Here is a 19,640-nt window from a genome sequence, read left to right on the forward strand (position 1 = left end):
TAAACTGTACTGGTATATGCAGCATTGTACATTTTAGTTAGAGACATTCTTCTTTACACTAGCAGTGAACCCTGCAGTACATTGATAATGTGCACCGTTTTATAAAGCAGTCCCTAGATGGAGAGAAATTGCAAGACACAATACAGGGTAGAGTTTCTCAGCAATGACCTAATAACATTGATAAATGCAGATTTATATGAAGAACATCATCCTGATAGGACCTGTTCACTGCTAGAGCCTATTGACTATAATAGGAACTGGTGGGGACCAGGCCGCTCCCCAGCATTTATGCCGGGATTTGGCCGGACAAAAACTGCTGCGCTCTGCAATATTTGTCTTTCTGAATTCTGGCATTCATGCCAGCAGCATCCGTATTCCCTCTAGATCCCATTATAGTCTATGGGTCTGTGAAAAATGACTGACACAACACGGATAGCTTCCATGTTTGGTCCATTTTTCACTGATCTCTGATAGGAGATGCTCTGGAAATAAATTTTCAGCTGAGCAGCTGTGGGAGTGGAATACGGATGACACGCGGAAGGTAAAAACAGACACACGGACTAAACACAGATCCTTCATGGACATCTTCATACATGTAGCATGTACTGATTTTTTCATGGATGTCAAACGGACATGGAAATGTGAACGAGTTTGTTGGAGCAACCTCTTGTAGAACTTTGCATTGTGCCGTTCCTCGTGAAATATATGAATAAAGTGGGAACTGGGTGTTACCATTCCCTACACCGTCAGCACTGATTTAAAGGGAACCTGTCACCGGGATTTGGGTTATAGACCTGAGGACATGGGTTGCTAGATGGCTGCTAGCACATCCGCAATATCCAGTCCCCATAGCTCTGTGTGCTTTTATTGTCTAAAAATAACGACTTGATGCATATGCAAATTAACCTGAGAGGAGTCCTGTCCCTGAGATGAGTCCTGTCCCCATGTGAGATGAGTCAGGGACAGGACTCATCTCAGGTTAATTTGCATATGTATCAAATCGGTTTTTTGACACCATAAAAGCACACAGAGCTATGGGGACTGGGTATTGCGGATGTGCTAGCAGCCATCTAGCAACCCATTTCCTCAGCTCTATACACAAAATCCCGGTGACAGGTTCCCTTTAAAGGGGTTACACCACTTTGCATTTTCAGACTTACTTGCTGCCAGCGCGCCGTTCACTTCCTGGATTCTGGCTGGGCGCTGGCTTCATCTTGATTGAAGTCTTCTCCCGGCCAGGCCGCGCGCTGGACTGAATGTGCACGCCGCCGCGCATGCGCCATGGTGACTTATTCCTGGCCAGTATAGTACAGAGCCGGCGTGCACGTTCGTGGCTCTGTACTATTCTGCCCAGGAAGAAGTCACCATCGCGCATGCGCAGCGGAGTGCGCGTTCAGGACAGCGAGCGGCCCGGCCGGGAGAAAAGAAGGAGTTCTCTACGCAAGCGCGGCCACTGGGATTCCGGAGAAGAGCGGTGGCCGTAACCAGGGGAAACCGAATGACAACAATGAGGTAAGTGGGGATGAATTTTCTCCTAAACGGTGGGAATTGGTTAATCAAATATATTTACAAAAATGATCACTGTCAAATCATTAACAGATTTAACAGTGATCATTATGATGGGAATACCCCTTTAAGGTGTCAGGATGAGTTTCACACACAGGATTTTGCACTTTTGCATTTTTACTGCCATTATTTGCATCTCCATTTTATTTTTATTTATTTTTTTGCAGTAAAAGCACAAACTCCAGATGTGGAAGGTCTATGGGAAATATGAAATGCTGGGCAGACAGGCATTTCTTTTCTTTTTGCTCCTGCCGATTTTGCCATTTTTTTTAAATGCAGCATGTTGAAGCTTTTAAAGTTTTTTTCATGGTGTTTTCAAATCTCCTTTTCTAAGGGGAAAAAAATGACACACAAAACATTTATGCTGCTAAAAAAAAAATGCCGTATGGAAAAAAATGGGACCGATTTATATGGTATTTGTTAGTGAGCAACAAAAGCTAACAAATGTGTATTGTAAGGCCTCTTTCACACGGGCGTTGCGGGAAAATGTGCGGGTGCGTTACGGGAACACCCGCGATTTTTCTGCGCGAGTGCAAAACATTGTAATGTGTTTTGCACTCATGTGAAAAAAATCACGCATGTTTGGTACCCAAACCCGAACTTCTTCACAGAAGTTCGGGCTTGGGATATGTGTTCTGTAGATTGTATTATTTTCCCTTAGAACATGGTTATAAGGGAAAATAATAGCATTCTGAATACAGAATGCATAGTATAATAGCGCTGGAGGGGTTAAAAAAATATAAAAAATTATTTAACTCACCTTAGCCCACTTGTTCGCGTAGCCCGGCATCTCCTTCTGTCTCCTTTGCTGAACAGGACCTGGGGTGAGCATTAATTACATGACCGGAGTGACGTCATCACAGGTCCTGTTCATGTAATTAATGCTCACCCCAGGTCCTGTTCAGCAAAGGAGACAGAAGGAGAAGCCGGGCTACGCGAACAAGTGGGCTAAGGTGAGTTAAATAATTTTTTATATTTTTTTAACCCCTCCAGCACTATTATACTATGCATTCTGTATTCAGAATGCTATTATGAAAATAATAATGATCGGGTCTCCATCCCAATCGTCTCCTAGCAACCGTGTGTGAAAATCGCACCGCATCCGCACTTGCTTGTCAAATTCACGCAACCCCATTCACTCCTATGGGGCCTGCGTTGCGTGGATTATCGCACCGCAAACGCACAAAGAGGAGCATGCTGCGATTTTCACACAACGCATAAGTGATGCGTGAAAATCACCGCTCATGTGAACAGCCCCATAGAAATGAATGGGTGAGGATTCAGTGCGGGTGCAATGCGTTCAACTCACGCATCGCATCCGCGCGGAATACTCGCCCGTGTGAAAGGGGCCTAAGGGCCCCTCTCACAGAGCATAGGACACATCTCATTGAGGAATAGTAACAACCAATTGTTAATTTATTCTTAAAATCTCAGGTGCAATAACAGAGGAATGACGCAACACAGAGTTGCAAGGAAAGTGATTCCTCAGTTGCTGCTTTATGGGAAATTCAAGTACTGCCAGGGAGCCAAGTCCTCTTTAAAATGTTCTTCTCTCTATAATCTCTTACCATTAGCACATTGCTACATAGTAGCATTATTGACAGAAACACATTTTCTTTATTTCAGTAGCCATATTTGTTTGGATCTGGTAAGAACCACTGGAAAACAAGCTGGAACATATGAGCTGTCCATACAAAGTGAAAACTCCAACTACTCCATATATTTTGAAGTAAAAATAAGAAGTGAGTAATTTTAGAGAATCTTCTGTAAACCAAAGCACTTATTGTCAAGGGAGTCATCAGAAAGTTTCTTTTCCGAAAGAATGTTCTCAGAAAATGTGTTTCCTTGTGAACATTTGGACCATGTGTGAAGCCTCTGCTCTGATACTGACGTATACTGTGTCTTGTATGGTATCCAAGATGCTACACCTGACCGCGGAATCATAATCCATAACCTGGAAATGCATCAGTGATTGCATAAATAGTAGTATCAACTCAATAATGCAAACAATAATAACTTTGGAGGATACTGCCACTGTGTGGGGCACCAAGGAATGGGGCATTATTACACGTAGGAGGGTGCTGGAAAAGCAAGGAGCCAAATGTATTACATTCTGAATAGATGAGCCATGGTTGGGAGAAGTCATCATGGCAGTCTGGGTGAGACAGTGAAGAAAAGGGAAATAGAATATCTACAACAGGATAGGTCACCTGTGAGTTACTAAATATTCAAAGCGCTTGTACATAGCCTGGTAACAAATCTCCTCGGGCATGGTCTAAAAATAGATAAAAAAAAAAAAAGAGGAGCGCTAGGCTCCCATTTCCACTGCTTCAAGCTGCTGCCAGACCAGAAGTATGCATATCACAGCTGTTTGCCAGTGCCCAGTGCCAGTGTTGCCCTGTCTAGGCTAAGCAGTCATGTGCCATCACTGACACATCTCTGCTCAGACCATTGATTGGCCGGGAGCGATGACCTGCATGTGTAAATCAAATCGCACTTCTGGTCTGGTGGGCCCAGTCTCCATTCTTGGTGCCCCACACAGTAGCAGTACCCTCCCAGTAATAATAGTGCCCATTTAAGCCCCATATAATAACAGTGCTCTTCTGAGTGCCACACATGGTAATAGTGTCCACTATGTGCCACCACAAAGTAATAATGTCCGATTTTTGCCTCTGCACAGTAATAATGCTCCCTCTGTGACCCTACATAGTAACAATGCCCGTGTTTTCCTTCATACAGTTGTAATGCTCCATTTATGCCCTGTTCCCACAACAAGCAGCTGTGACCATTTCCTGCAGCCTCCAGACCAGCACAGGCGGAGTGATGCCATTGCACTGCCTATGCTGGGACCCTGGTATACTCCCAACTTGCAGTGGGTCAGGGAGCCAATGGCCAGAGGACATGAATGCAGTTGAAGGCAGCACAGGTCACCAATGGGTCCCCTTCCCCTACTGTCAAAGTTGTACCCCGGGGACCACAATTGTTATGTCACTGCTAAAGTGGGCTGCAAGGTAACCCGGAAAAATTTATGAACTGAAACACATTTGCAGGGAGGAATTATCCAAAATTCAATCCAATGGAAATGATTGCTTTAGGTGGATCCAGGGGTTTTCAAATTCAAGGGTTCATTTACTTTTACTTTCTACACGGTGGATGTTTACTCAATGTTCTCAGTAAGACACAAAGACTTAAATAACTATCTGTATATTACTAGTTACATTGTGTTTGTCTATAACTGTGGCTTATAATCAAATTGTATTTTATTTACATTTTATTAGTAATCAGCGCAGAAATCTGGGATATTCCAGAAGGTTCACTTACATTTTCTTGCAGCTGCACGGTGCTGTGCAAAAAATCTGCGACCATTCCTTCATTTACTTAACATCAAAGTGGCTAAAATATAAATTTTTCCTTGTGAAGGAAAAAAAATGCAGAAGCCATATTTATAAAAAAGCTGTAATTGTCTTCAGGCGACAGTCAGGATGCCCCTGGAAGGACAGACATGTACTTAGCACTATGTAATTGTGCCTATTATAAACAACAAGAGCCAATTAACAATGTAACAATTAAAAAGCAATTTACAATTTATGCTCCTTTTCAGGCAAACCCAGAAAACCATATTACACTCTTGTATCAGATTCTGTGAGCTGCTTCTCCGAAGGTTATCCACAACCTGCTGTGTACTGGATATCATGTGCTTCACCAGGGGACAGGTGCGAGCAGATGTCTCTAAAACATTACTGAGCTTAGATGTGTTCTCTAAATTCATTTACCGCTTTACATGATAAAATAAGTAAATAGGTGAAAACCAGGTCAAAATGGTAGTGATAGAACCATTACTAAGATTGTTGATATATTCATGTATAATTTCATTGTCTCATTTACTTCTTCTTGATCTCCAACGTGTCTAGGTCTTCACCATTTCCAGGCTTTGCTTTACTGTGCTCTTTATTAACCCCTATTAACCCCATTTCGGATTTTCTTATTATAGATGCGATAAAAAGACAGGTTCTATTCCAAATCCTGCGTCAAACTGGTATGGAAATACAGAGGTGGGAAGCAAACTGGAATCAATAGACCTGATGGAAAAGAATATATCCTGTTGTGCAGTGAATGCTCTGGGAACAGAATGCAGCCAGCTACATACCATCGGTAATATGCCACAATGCCTGCCTTACTCCTCATAGGGAGTCCCTACAACTACTCAATTACTACTATAATAAAAGACTTTTGCAGTTGTCTCCTGGGAAATCCCTTAGGCTTTCCTTCCAGAATGGTATAGAAATGCTAGAGGGAACTAATGGAAGCAGTTTGCATCTGTTGTCTCACCCCAAATGTTCCATGGCAGGCTCTGGACGCAGGAAAGGGGAAAATTGCTTTGCATGGAGTCCAATGCATTATATGGTGTGAGATGGAGCAGAGCAGAGATTTTTGGGTGGTTTTGTATGAATTTTGACTTATAAAGAAGTAGAGAACAGCTCCATGCACCTCCGTACAATGCCAGCCATATTAGAGTCATGAAGCTATAAAGAGCTATTCTCATTTCAGCACATAAAAGTTGTTCTTTTGAATAATGAAAAGTTGTAAAATTTTAGGCTACTTTCACATTAGCGTTCGGGGATCCGCTTGCGAGTTCCGTTTAAAGGCTCTCACAAGCGGCCCCGAACGGATCCGTCCAGCCCTAATGCATTCTGAGTGGACGCGGATCCGTTCAGAATGCATCAGTCTGGCACCGTTTGTGCTCCGCTCAGCAGGCGGACACCTGAACGCAGCTTGCAGCGTTCGGATGTCCGCATGGCCGTGCGGAGGCAAGCGGATCCGTCCAGACTTACAATGTAAGTCAATGGGGAAGGATCCGTTTGAATTTGACACTATATGGCTCAATTTTCAAACTGATCCGTCCCCCATTGACTTTCAATGTAAAGTCTGGACGGATCTGTCTGAAGCTACTTTCACACTTAGAATTTTTTCTACAATATAATGCAGACGGATCCGTTCTGAACGGATCCCATCGTCTGCATTATATGAGCGGATCCATCTGGGCGTATCCGCTCTGAACGCAAGTGTGAAAGTAGCCTAACACTGATCCACTGTCAGTGAGCAGTCAAGATTCCCAGTAAATGCAAAAGCATCTTAAAGAATATGAAGAATTGTACACTGATATGAACACCTGTGTTGGTCCCATATTCATATGTGCCTGCATTTCTGCATTTCTGAGAAAAATAGAGTTTTAATATATGCAAATAAACCTCTAGGAGCAACAGGGGCGTTGCCATTGCACCTAGAGACTCTGCTTTCTCTGCAACTGCTGCTCCCTCTGCACTTTGATTGACAGGGCCAGGCAGTAAAAATGTGATCGCATCTGGCAATGTTAATCAAAGTGGAAAGGGCGCTGCAGCTGCAGAGAGAGCAGAGCCTCTAGGTGTAATGGCAATCCCCCCTCTTGCTCCTAGAGGCTCATTTTTATATGAAAAAACATAATTTTTCTCAGCAATGCGGGCACATATGATCATGGGACCGACACAGATGCATTCAGCTGCCAAGTGCACATGTAACAGGTCAGCCAGTGTCATAGGTACAAAACTGCTGACAGATGCCCTTTAAACTCATAGCTAAATATATATATATTTAGCTATTAGTGTAAAATTCTTAATATTTTTTAAGATGCCTTTGCATTTACTGGGAATCTTGGATCCGACAGATGCCCTTTAAAGGGTTGGTCTCATTCAAATCAGTGGATTGTCCATGTAATACTAGACAGGGCACAGTCTTTGTAATCGCTCCCCACTCTGGCCAAGAGAGGAGGATCCTGAAGAGAAGACCCCTTTATTTACTCAGAAATCCCTAATAGGGTATCTGAAAATGGGATTATTAACAGGATAACCCCTTTAAATAAGAAACTACCCAAAGAGTGTATAAGAGAAGCCTTGACACTGCGTCTGATTCATCGTACAAAAGAACTGATGGACAAAATGCATAACCTACACCACCCTCAAATATGCCTTCCTGAATACAGCCTAAGCACATTAGTGCATATATAGTGCTTGCATCTGCTTTAATAAGTGCATTATTATCTTATTTCTGTGGTTTTCTTTAAGCACATTAGTGCTCACTTAACGCTTTAGAAGTTTTTGTAATAAATTCATATCACTATTTTATGTTTTGCACTGAAATAGATGTGAAACTATAGATGTAACTGGATATTCGCCCCCACTGTAACTAGCATAAAACACACCGCATGCCGTCCAGTACTGACTATTGCCTTAGGATCTAGCTTCTGTAGATGTCACCGTATGGCTTACCGACCTGATATCCACAATCCAAACTTTAGTAAACTTTTATATTTTATTGGTTTTTGAAGATATGATGTCTCCAACTTCCCACCCTGAAATACTTCTTAAGACTGGAGAGACCTTTGTGATACGGTGTTGGGCATTGTATGAATCATATAAATTTAAGATTACATGGGATAAAGAAAGTAAAAAACAGGTAAGAAATGGAGTAAGTAAGATTTTATTCTAAGTTTCTTTTTAGTCTTTTTCAGGTCTTGGTTTAGAGCTTCATTTCTATTGCTGACAACTGAATTGATAGGCCAGTGGCATACATATACAGTATTAATGGGGTTCATAAGACCAGGAGCCCCTTTTCATATGGGCAGGAGTGAAAAAAAAGACACACCTGCCCCTGACATTCGGTTCCTGCACCGAACTCACTTCTCTTCTGCTCCTGTTCCCCGCTGGACCAGAAGTGTGACATGCCATCTACACGCACGTCACTGTTCCTGGTCAATCAATGGCCTCTGCGGTGGCAATGGTCACGTCACGTGCCGTGGCTGCACACATAAGGCTACTTTCACACTAGCGTTTCACGGATCCGCTTGAACGGCATTTCAAACGGATCCGTCAATAACGGAGCCAAACAGAAGCAATTCAGACGGATCCGTTTGTACGGATCCGTCTGTATTACGGATCCGTTTGTCACGTTGGTTTCCGTTTTGTCATCCGTTTAGCGGATCCGTTTTGAAAGGAAAAGCATCTCTAGGTTCCATCTTCATGTATTGAGATCTATAGGGTTGTAATGCTCCTATATTTCTCCATGGCTATCTTGTTGAAGTTCCAAAGCTGGTCCGACTTTGATAATGGACCACACCTTTCGGACTCTTGTACACGACTACATGCACTTATAAAGATGTATAGTGTTCGTTAGCGGGCCATATGTCCCTGATCGTCGTACAGGAGTATTACAGAGCATCATGATGCTGACCATGTTGTGCCGCAAACTGGGCTATTGTCCTGCACTCATATGATCTATTAGTGCAAGACTATATCCCCGCGGGCAGCTCAACTAGCACAGGATGATTGTACACTATGATGCTGTGTACTCTCGTGTGCACGATCAATGCCACTACGGGACATATGGCCTGCTCACGGACCGTATGTCTCTTGGGGCATACAGTCGTGTGCAAGAGGCCTTAAAGGGGTTTTCTCATCTCATACAATGGGGGCATACCACTTTAAGATATACCTACATTGTCTTATAGGTGCGGGTCCCACGGCTGGGACCCTCACATATATTGAGAACGAAGCCAAGAAAGTAGATGAGGTTGCACTGTGCTGCCGCCCTCCATTCAGTTCTATGGGAGAGGCGGGGATTAGCGCTTGGTGGTGGACATACCATGGGAAATGTGTCCTACAGCAACAGTGCTCCCCGCTCCGTTCTCGATATAGGTGCGGGTCCTACCAATGTTACCACACCTATCAGACAATGGGGGCATATTCAAGTGAAATCCCCCCATTGTCTATGTGAATACCCCTTTAAAAACTCTATGTCCCTTGCGTGTCCCTTGTGGTAATTACACTAGTTATTTTAGCGTCATCGGGAAATCATTAAACGTTAAAATCACAATTAATGAATTCCTGATGATGCTGACAGACCGTGACTCCCACAAGGGCTCATATGAAAGGGCACAAGATTGAACAATGAACAAGCATTTGCTTGTTCATGTTCCAATCATAGGTTCTACGATCAATAAAGAGCCAAAATTTAGCTCATTATTGATGGGCAGGTGTTAATGGATCTTACGACATTGGCACTAATGCTGTTTTGATATAAAAACTACCAAGGGTGTTGTAATAAACGCACAGTAGTGAGACTAGGGTAGTTTTTATTTCAACACAGCTAGAGTGCCAATGTTCCCTGTACAGGACAATAAAAAGACAGACACAGTGCAGTAAAGTATAATTTTTTTTATTTTTTTTTTATGTCAATCAATAAATAAATAAATAAACAAAATATAAACTTTTTTTATTTTTTTCACAACTGTTCATAACTGGTAGGGGAGGTGGACTGTCGTGGACTTGCGCTGGGGCTGGCAATGGTAGCCCCCCTGTCCTGGCGAGCCACTGAGGATAAACTACGGGCCATAGGAAAGGATGCAGGGCGTAATTGAGGGGTGTGGAGAAAGGAAGGGTCTGAGGAGGAGGAGGGGACCCGAGCATGTGTAGAGGTGGAGGGAGTTTGAAAAGAAGTAGGAGGAAAAGGGGCAGGAGAAGAAAAAGAAGAAGAAGGAAACACATGCTCGGGGGGGTGGGAAGGGAAAGGTTGGCGGTACTGGCCACTGCTGTGGGATGGGGGGTAGGTGTGGGATGGGGGGTAGGTGTGGGATGGGGGGTAGGTGTGGGATGGGGGTGGGGGTGGGGGTTGGGGGCGGTGCATGATTTCCCATGACCCGTTCTCTACCATGATCTTAAACTGATGCAACTGCTCGGGCGTCATTGAGTCCATCAAACCGATCATGTTTAGCCCATAATGGTAGTTTGGGCTGCGTTGATGCGCCGACTCCGCCCCTTGCCAGCGGCGAATCAAGTCAGCACCAAACTCCATTTGATGTCGGGCAAAACCTTCTAGAGCGTCGGAAACGACCTCTACAAGGTTTGCATAATCGGCTCGACTTGGCCTACCAGATCTCTGCCCGCTCACCAGGGCTCTTAAATTTTGACGGAAACCTAAGAGCCTCTGTTGAGCGGAGGGACCCGGTAGGGGACCCGGATTATCCTGAGCCGATGCATCAGGGACAGGAGGGCTGGCGCTGGCGATCTGTTCCGGTTCCGCCTCAGGAGGTTGGTCAGGCTCCCGAGTGAGGCTGGCACTTCTGTAGGAAAAAAAAAAGGAAAGTTAGGAATTGTTCTTTAAATAATAAAACATCTATGTTCTATGCTATGTCTACCGTATAGCATAGGGGGCTGTCCAAAACAGGGGAGCCAAACGCTCCACTGTCTCAGACAGCCCCTTACACTCAGACGGAGAGAACAGTTGTCCATCTGACTGTGGGGGGCTGTCCAAAACAGGGGAGCCAAACGCTACCCTGTCTCAGACAGCCCCTTACACTCAGACGGAGAGAACAGTGGTCCATCTGACTGTGGGGGGCTGTCTAAAACAGGGGAGCCAAACGCTACCCTGTCTCAGACAGCCCCTTACACTCAGACGGAGAGAACAGTTGTCCATCTGACTGTGGGGGGCTGTCTAAAACAGGGGAGCCAAACGCTACCCTGTCTCAGACAGCCCCTTACACTCAGACGGAGAGAACAGTTGTCCATCTGACTGTGGGGGGCTGTCTAAAACAGGGGAGCCAAACGCTACCCTGTCTCAGACAGCCCCTTACACTCAGACGGAGAGAACAGTTGTCCATCTGACTGTGGGGGGCTGTCTAAAACAGGGGAGCCAAACGCTACCCTGTCTCGGACAGCCCCTTTACAATTTATTTTTTAAACAGTTGTTATAAATATTTACCTTTTTGGTGCCATGGCCTTTCGTAGGAACCCCAGGGCCGCCGTATGGATGTATGTGGCCCCTGAGGTTCCTCCGGAGCCACTCGGGGCCTGACCCTCCTTGTTATAATCCCTCCTGAAGCGGTCCCGGATAGATCGCCAACGCGTTATAACCAGTTTGACTATGGAAAAAAACAATAAAAACTAAAATCAGCATGATGAAAGGAAAACAAGAATATTTTAATTTATTAAAATGCATATTGTTTTACTTACCATATTTCTCCTGAGCCGCCGCATCTAGATCCCCCCAGGTCTCTAAAAGTTCTGCAGAGATGTCCCTCCAGAGCCGCTGGGTATGGCGATAATCGGCGTGGTGGCGGTCGGCGTGGTCCCATAACGCTGGACGCGCCTCCACCAGTCGGATGAGGAGCAGGTTATTGATGCTCGGAAACCCGAACTCCTCATCCTCCCTGGTGGAGCCTAGGGAACCCTGAAAAAAAAGGAAATACAAAATTTAATGTAAATCCTAATACAAAATGCTAAATAAACTACTAAATTCAATACTTACACGTCTACGACCGCCACGCTCATTCCCGCGGACTCTGGAGGCGACTGGGGGATCCTCGCTGGCGGCTCTAGGTGCAGATTGCTAATACAAATAAAAAAAATTTTAGAAGACCGTACTTAAACCAATTTTTAAGAAATCTATATATATATATATATACTTACTTCTTGACAGCCCCGGTCCGGGCTTGGTCCACCTCCCCTGGATGCTGGTGAGCTGGCCCCGGCAGCACCGCCCACTTCGGGAGAGCCCTCCTCTGAAGATGATGAAGAAATCTATAATAAGAGCACATACTGATTAATGCAACAAATCAAACAGTAAAAAGTCCAAGTGTTGATTTTATACTTACGGGCCACTGGATATGGCGGCGCCTTCTGGGTGGGTTACGCCAGTCGATTGATGATGTCTTCTTAGATGACATCTGTACGCAACAAAATACCAGACAAAATGCAGATACCGTTAAAGGAACTTGTAGAGCACTATTTCCTCATATATCAACATTTTTTTAGTTTTTTTTAATACTTACTTTTTAAAATATCGATATTGGCTTCCCCACCGCAGATCTCTTTTTTTCTTTTTTTGTACGACCCTAATAATAAAATAATTAAAAAAATTAATCCGACAGAAGCCATAATCCCCCCAAGTTACATAAACACCGCGAGAGACAGCAGCCCTGCATAGTGCCAGCAGCCCCCCACAATGACATCAGGCTCCCAGTTCCAAACAACTCTCCCACAGTGCCCAGAGCCCCCCCCAATGCCAGCAGCCCCCACCCACAGTTCCAGCCACAAACACCCCCGCACTGCCAGAAGCACCGCACAGTTCCAGCCTCAAAAAACCCTGCAGTTCCATCCAGAAGCACCGCACAGTTCCAGCCACAAACACCCCCGCAGTGCCAGCAAACCGCACAGTTCCAGCCACAAACACCCCCGCACTGCCAGAAGCACCGCACAGTTCCAGCCACAAAAAACCCTGCAGTTCCATCCAGAAGCACCGCACAGTTCCAGCCACAAACACCCCCGCAGTGCCAGCAAACCGCACAGTTCCAGCCACAAACACCCCCGCACTGCCAGAAGCACCGCACAGTTCCAGCCACAAAAAACCCTGCAGTTCCATCCAGAAGCACCGCACAGTTCCAGCCACAAACACCCCCGCAGTGCCAGCAAACCGCACTGTTCCAGCCACAAACACCCCCGCAGTGCCAGCAGCAACCACAGTTCCAGCCACACGCGCCCTCCCCCCCGGTGCCAGAAGCCCCCCCATAAAGGCAGCCCACACCACCAGTGGCAGCGGCTCCCATTGTTCCAGACACACACACCCCTTCCCAAGTGCCAGCAGCCCCCCCACCCTAGAAATAGAGAGAGAGATAGATAGATAGATGGATAGATAGTAAAAAAGAGAGATAGACAAACAGACAAAACTTCATACACTTACCAGTCTCAGCAAGTCGGTTCTCCAAAATGGCCGACGATGAGGGGAGGGACAGATGAGGGGGAGGGACAGGAAGTTACTGGGCATGCGCAGAAACATGAACGGTTTCGAACGGATCCGTGTCAAAGCGGAGCCATGACAGACGGATCCGTCCCCATTGACTTGCATTGTAAGTCAGGACGGATCCGTACGCCTCCGCACGGCCAGGCGGACACCAAAACGCTGCAAGCTGCGTTCGGGTGTCCGCCTGCTGAGCGGAACGGAGGCCAAACGCTGCCAGACTGATGCATTCTGAGCGGATCCGCATCCATTCAGAATGCATTGGGGCCGTATGGATCCGTTCGTGGCCGCTTGGAAGAGCCTTCAAACGGATCCTTCAAGCGGACAACCGAACGCTAGTGTGAAAGTAGACTAAGCGTTGAGGTCTCTGATTGGCAGGCTGCGGTGACATGCATGTAGATAGCACTTCATACCCCCAGTCCAGTGAGGACCAGAAGCAAAGGTGCTGGAGTTGGAGCGCCATTTACAGGTGAGACCTCTGCACACTCTCTGGCCATATGAAAATGGGTTCCTTGTCTTGGAGAGCCCATATCTGTCAGTCAATGTTACATTCTACCCAACAGTTATTTGTGGGAAGAGGGGAATAAGTCGCTGCTAGACACCTCTGTCAGTGGTTCATCTCCCATGGAACCAAAGGATTGCACAAGGCTGGTCCTTCTTTTCTTCAGCATTTGCCAATGGGGAGGAAATGCCCCAACAGAAAAGCCCTACTTGTTTTTTATACATTTAGTGGAACCAGAAACCAAATTACACAGCGCTTGACAAGATTGAGATGCAAGAAATGACAGAGAGACCATTATTATTGCCGTTTCCCCATTTCTTCCATGATTGGTGCCTATTAGGGATGAGCGAACTCGAACTGTATAGTTCGGGTTCGTACCGAATTTTGGGGTGTCCGTGACACGGACCCGAACCCGGACATTTTCGTAAAAGTCCGGGTTCGGGTTCGGTGTTCGTCGCTTTCTTGGCGCTTTTGTGACGCTTTCTTGGCGCTTTTTGAAAGGCTGCAAAGCAGCCAATCAACAAGCGTCATACTACTTGCCCCAAGAGGCCATCACAGCCATGCCTACTATTGGCATGGCTGTGATTGGCCAGAGCACCATGTGACCCAGCCTCTATTTAAGCTGGAGTCACATAGCGCCGCCCGTCACTCTGCTCTGATTAGCGTAGGGAGAGGTTGCGGCTGCGACAGTAGGGCGAGATTAGGCAGATTAACTCCTCCAAAGGACTTGATTAACTGATCGATCTGCAGCTGTGGATCATTGAGCTGCTGATCCTCAATTGCTCACTGTTTTTAGGCTGCACAGACCGTTTGTCAGTCTCATTTTTCTGGGGTGATCGGCGGCCATTTTGTGTCTTGTGGTGCGCCAGCACAAGCTGCGACCAAGTGCATTTAACCCTCAATGGTGTGGTTGTTTTTTGGCTAAAGCCTACATCAGGGTGAAGCTGTCACACCAAGTGCATTTAACCAGCAATAGTCTGTTCATTTTTTGGCCATATACAAAATCAGGGGCAAGCTGCGCCTGTCACCAAGTGCATTTAACCCTCAATGGTGTGGTTGTTTTTTGGCTAAAGCCTACATCAGGGTGAAGCTGTCACACCAAGTGCATTTAACCAGCAATAGTCTGTTCATTTTTTGGCCATATACAAAATCAGGGGCAAGCTGCGCCTGTCACCAAGTGCATTTAACCCTCAATGGTGTGGTTGTTTTTTGGCTAAAGCCTACATCAGGGTGAAGCTGTCACACCAAGTGCATTTAACCAGCAATAGTCTGTTTATTTTTTGGCCATATCCCAGTCTAATTCTGTCACTAAATCCATACCGGTCACCCAGCGCCTAAATACTAGGCCTCAAATTTATATCCAGCTAAATCTGTCCCTAGTGCTGTAGCTGGGCGAGTTATTTAGTGTCCGTTCAAGCACATTTCTTGTTCTGGGTTGAAATACAATTCCCAATTTAGCAATTTCATAATTTAGTGGTTCCTGCTATATCAGAGCTATTTGAAATCTATCCCAAAAAGGGTATATAATATTGAAGGTGCACATTGGGTCATTCAGAATAACTTCACACACACCCGCTACTGTGTATTTCCAAGTCTAATTCTGTCACTAAACCCATACCTGTCACCCAGCGCCTAAATACTAGGCCTCAAATTTAAATCCCTCTAAATCTCTCGTTACCGCTGTACTGTTGTTGCTGGGCAAGATATTTAGTGTCCGTCAAAGCACATTTTTTGTTCTGGGTTGAAGTACAATTCCCAATTTAGCAATTTCATAATTTAGTGGTTCCTGCTATATCAGAGCTATTTGGAATCTATCCCTAAAAGGGTATATAATATTGAAGGTGCACATTGGGTCATTCAGAATAACTTCACACACACCCGCTACTGTGTATTTCCAAGTCTAATTCTGTCACTAAACCCATACCTGTCACCCAGCGCCTAAATACTAGGCCTCAAATTTAAATCCCTCTAAATCTCTCGTTACCGCTGTACTGTTGTTGCTGGGCAAGATATTTAGTGTCCGTCAAAGCACATTTTTTGTTCTGGGTTGAAGTACAATTCCCAATTTAGCAATTTCATAATTTAGTGGTTCCTGCTATATCAGAGCTATTTGGAATCTATCCCTAAAAGGGTATATAATATTGAAGGTGCACATTGGGTCATTCAGAATAACTTCACACACACCCGCTACTGTGTATTTCCAAGTCTAATTCTGTCACTAAACCCATACCTGTCACCCAGCGCCTAAATACTAGGCCTCAAATTTAAATCCCTCTAAATCTCTCGTTACCGCTGTACTGTTGTTGCTGGGCAAGATATTTAGTGTCCGTCAAAGCACATTTTTTGTTCTGGGTTGAAGTACAATTCCCAATTTAGCAATTTCATAATTTAGTGGTTTCTGCTATATCAGAGCTATTTGAAATCTATCCCTAAAAGGGTATATAATATTGAAGGTGCACATAGGGTCATTCAGAATAACTTCACACACACGCTTCTGTGCATTTCCAAGTCTAATTCTGTCACTAAATCCATACCGGTGACCCAGCGCCTAAATACTAGGCCTCAAATTTAAATCCCTCTAAATCTCTCGTTACCCACCGCTGTACTGTTGTTGCTGGGCAAGATATTTAGTGTCCGTCAAAGCACATTTTTTGTTCTGGGTTGAAGTACAATTCCCAATTTAGCAATTTCATAATTTAGTGGTTTCTGCTATATCAGAGCTATTTGAAATCTATCCCTAAAAGGGTATATAATATTGAAGGTGCACATAGGGTCATTCAGAATAACTTCACACACACGCTTCTGTGCATTTCCAAGTCTAATTCTGTCACTAAATCCATACCGGTGACCCAGCGCCTAAATACTAGGCCTCAAATTTAAATCCCTCTAAATCTCTCGTTACCCACCGCTGTACTGTTGTTGCTGGGCAAGATATTTAGTGTCCGTCAAAGCACATTTTTTGTTCTGGGTTGAAGTACAATTCCCAATTTAGCAATTTCATAATTTAGTGGTTTCTGCTATATCAGAGCTATTTGAAATCTATCCCTAAAAGGGTATATAATATTGAAGGTGCACATAGGGTCATTCAGAATAACTTCACACACACGCTTCTGTGCATTTCCAAGTCTAATTCTGTCACTAAATCCATACCGGTGACCCAGCGCCTAAATACTAGGCCTCAAATTTAAATCCCTCTAAATCTCTCGTTACCCACCGCTGTACTGTTGTTGCTGGGCAAGATATTTAGTGTCCGTCAAAGCACATTTTTTGTTCTGGGTTGAAGTACAATTCCCAATTTAGCAATTTCATAATTTAGTGGTTTCTGCTATATCAGAGCTATTTGAAATCTATCCCTAAAAGGGTATATAATATTGAAGGTGCACATAGGGTCATTCAGAATAACTTCACACACACGCTTCTGTGCATTTCCAAGTCTAATTCTGTCACTAAATCCATACCGGTGACCCAGCGCCTAAATACTAGGCCTCAAATTTAAATCCCTCTAAATCTCTCGTTACCCACCGCTGTACTGTTGTTGCTGGGCAAGATATTTAGTGTCCGTCAAAGCACATTTTTTGTTCTGGGTTGAAGTACAATTCCCAATTTAGCAATTTCATAATTTAGTGGTTTCTGCTATATCAGAGCTATTTGAAATCTATCCCTAAAAGGGTATATAATATTGAAGGTGCACATAGGGTCATTCAGAATAACTTCACACACACGCTTCTGTGCATTTCCAAGTCTAATTCTGTCACTAAATCCATACCGGTGACCCAGCGCCTAAATACTAGGCCTCAAATTTAAATCCCTCTAAATCTCTCGTTACCCACCGCTGTACTGTTGTTGCTGGGCAAGATATTTAGTGTCCGTCAAAGCACATTTTTTGTTCTGGGTTGAAGTACAATTCCCAATTTAGCAATTTCATAATTTAGTGGTTTCTGCTATATCAGAGCTATTTGAAATCTATCCCTAAAAGGGTATATAATATTGAAGGTGCACATAGGGTCATTCAGAATAACTTCACACACACGCTTCTGTGCATTTCCAAGTCTAATTCTGTCACTAAATCCATACCGGTGACCCAGCGCCTAAATACTAGGCCTCAAATTTAAATCCCTCTAAATCTCTCGTTACCCACCGCTGTACTGTTGTTGCTGGGCAAGATATTTAGTGTCCGTCAAAGCACATTTTTTGTTCTGGGTTGAAGTACAATTCCCAATTTAGCAATTTCATAATTTAGTGGTTTCTGCTATATCAGAGCTATTTGAAATCTATCCCTAAAAGGGTATATAATATTGAAGGTGCACATAGGGTCATTCAGAATAACTTCACACACACGCTTCTGTGCATTTCCAAGTCTAATTCTGTCACTAAATCCATACCGGTGACCCAGCGCCTAAATACTAGGCCTCAAATTTAAATCCCTCTAAATCTCTCGTTACCCACCGCTGTACTGTTGTTGCTGGGCAAGATATTTAGTGTCCGTCAAAGCACATTTTTTGTTCTGGGTTGAAGTACAATTCCCAATTTAGCAATTTCATAATTTAGTGGTTTCTGCTATATCAGAGCTATTTGAAATCTATCCCTAAAAGGGTATATAATATTGAAGGTGCACATAGGGTCATTCAGAATAACTTCACACACACGCTTCTGTGCATTTCCAAGTCTAATTCTGTCACTAAATCCATACCGGTGACCCAGCGCCTAAATACTAGGCCTCAAATTTAAATCCCTCTAAATCTCTCGTTACCCACCGCTGTACTGTTGTTGCTGGGCAAGATATTTAGTGTCCGTCAAAGCACATTTTTTGTTCTGGGTTGAAGTACAATTCCCAATTTAGCAATTTCATAATTTAGTGGTTTCTGCTATATCAGAGCTATTTGAAATCTATCCCTAAAAGGGTATATAATATTGAAGGTGCACATAGGGTCATTCAGAATAACTTCACACACACGCTTCTGTGCATTTCCAAGTCTAATTCTGTCACTAAATCCATACCGGTGACCCAGCGCCTAAATACTAGGCCTCAAATTTAAATCCCTCTAAATCTCTCGTTACCCACCGCTGTACTGTTGTTGCTGGGCAAGATATTTAGTGTCCGTCAAAGCACATTTTTTGTTCTGGGTTGAAGTACAATTCCCAATTTAGCAATTTCATAATTTAGTGGTTTCTGCTATATCAGAGCTATTTGAAATCTATCCCTAAAAGGGTATATAATATTGAAGGTGCACATAGGGTCATTCAGAATAACTTCACACACACGCTTCTGTGCATTTCCAAGTCTAATTCTGTCACTAAATCCATACCGGTGACCCAGCGCCTAAATACTAGGCCTCAAATTTAAATCCCTCTAAATCTCTCGTTACCCACCGCTGTACTGTTGTTGCTGGGCAAGATATTTAGTGTCCGTCAAAGCACATTTTTTGTTCTGGGTTGAAGTACAATTCCCAATTTAGCAATTTCATAATTTAGTGGTTTCTGCTATATCAGAGCTATTTGAAATCTATCCCTAAAAGGGTATATAATATTGAAGGTGCACATAGGGTCATTCAGAATAACTTCACACACACGCTTCTGTGCATTTCCAAGTCTAATTCTGTCACTAAATCCATACCGGTGACCCAGCGCCTAAATACTAGGCCTCAAATTTAAATCCCTCTAAATCTCTCGTTACCCACCGCTGTACTGTTGTTGCTGGGCAAGATATTTAGTGTCCGTCAAAGCACATTTTTTGTTCTGGGTTGAAGTA

At 44.2% G+C, this 19,640-nt stretch overlaps 1 protein-coding gene and 1 long non-coding RNA gene across 2 annotated transcripts in view; one reads left to right on the plus strand and one right to left on the minus strand.

Annotated features, from left to right (window-relative positions):
• The window catches only part of FLT3 (fms related receptor tyrosine kinase 3), a 126,459-nt gene that overhangs the window by 42,128 nt on the left and 64,691 nt on the right, over positions 1-19,640 (plus strand). The window contains exons 4-7 of the mRNA XM_044284638.1: positions 3,193-3,308; positions 5,168-5,279; positions 5,558-5,718; positions 7,928-8,055. Coding sequence (XP_044140573.1) covers positions 3,193-3,308; positions 5,168-5,279; positions 5,558-5,718; positions 7,928-8,055 — 517 coding nt within the window. The remainder of the gene's footprint in view (positions 1-3,192; positions 3,309-5,167; positions 5,280-5,557; positions 5,719-7,927; positions 8,056-19,640) is intronic.
• LOC122930929 lies at positions 11,648-12,241 on the minus strand. Its single transcript, XR_006388190.1, has 3 exons — positions 12,063-12,241; positions 11,902-11,982; positions 11,648-11,823 (listed from the first exon to the last, which is right to left on the minus strand). It is a non-coding gene; the product is annotated as an uncharacterized LOC122930929 (long non-coding RNA).

This window comes from Bufo gargarizans, chromosome 3, assembly GCF_014858855.1.
Source record: "Bufo gargarizans isolate SCDJY-AF-19 chromosome 3, ASM1485885v1, whole genome shotgun sequence".
NCBI lineage: Eukaryota > Metazoa > Chordata > Amphibia > Anura > Bufonidae > Bufo > Bufo gargarizans.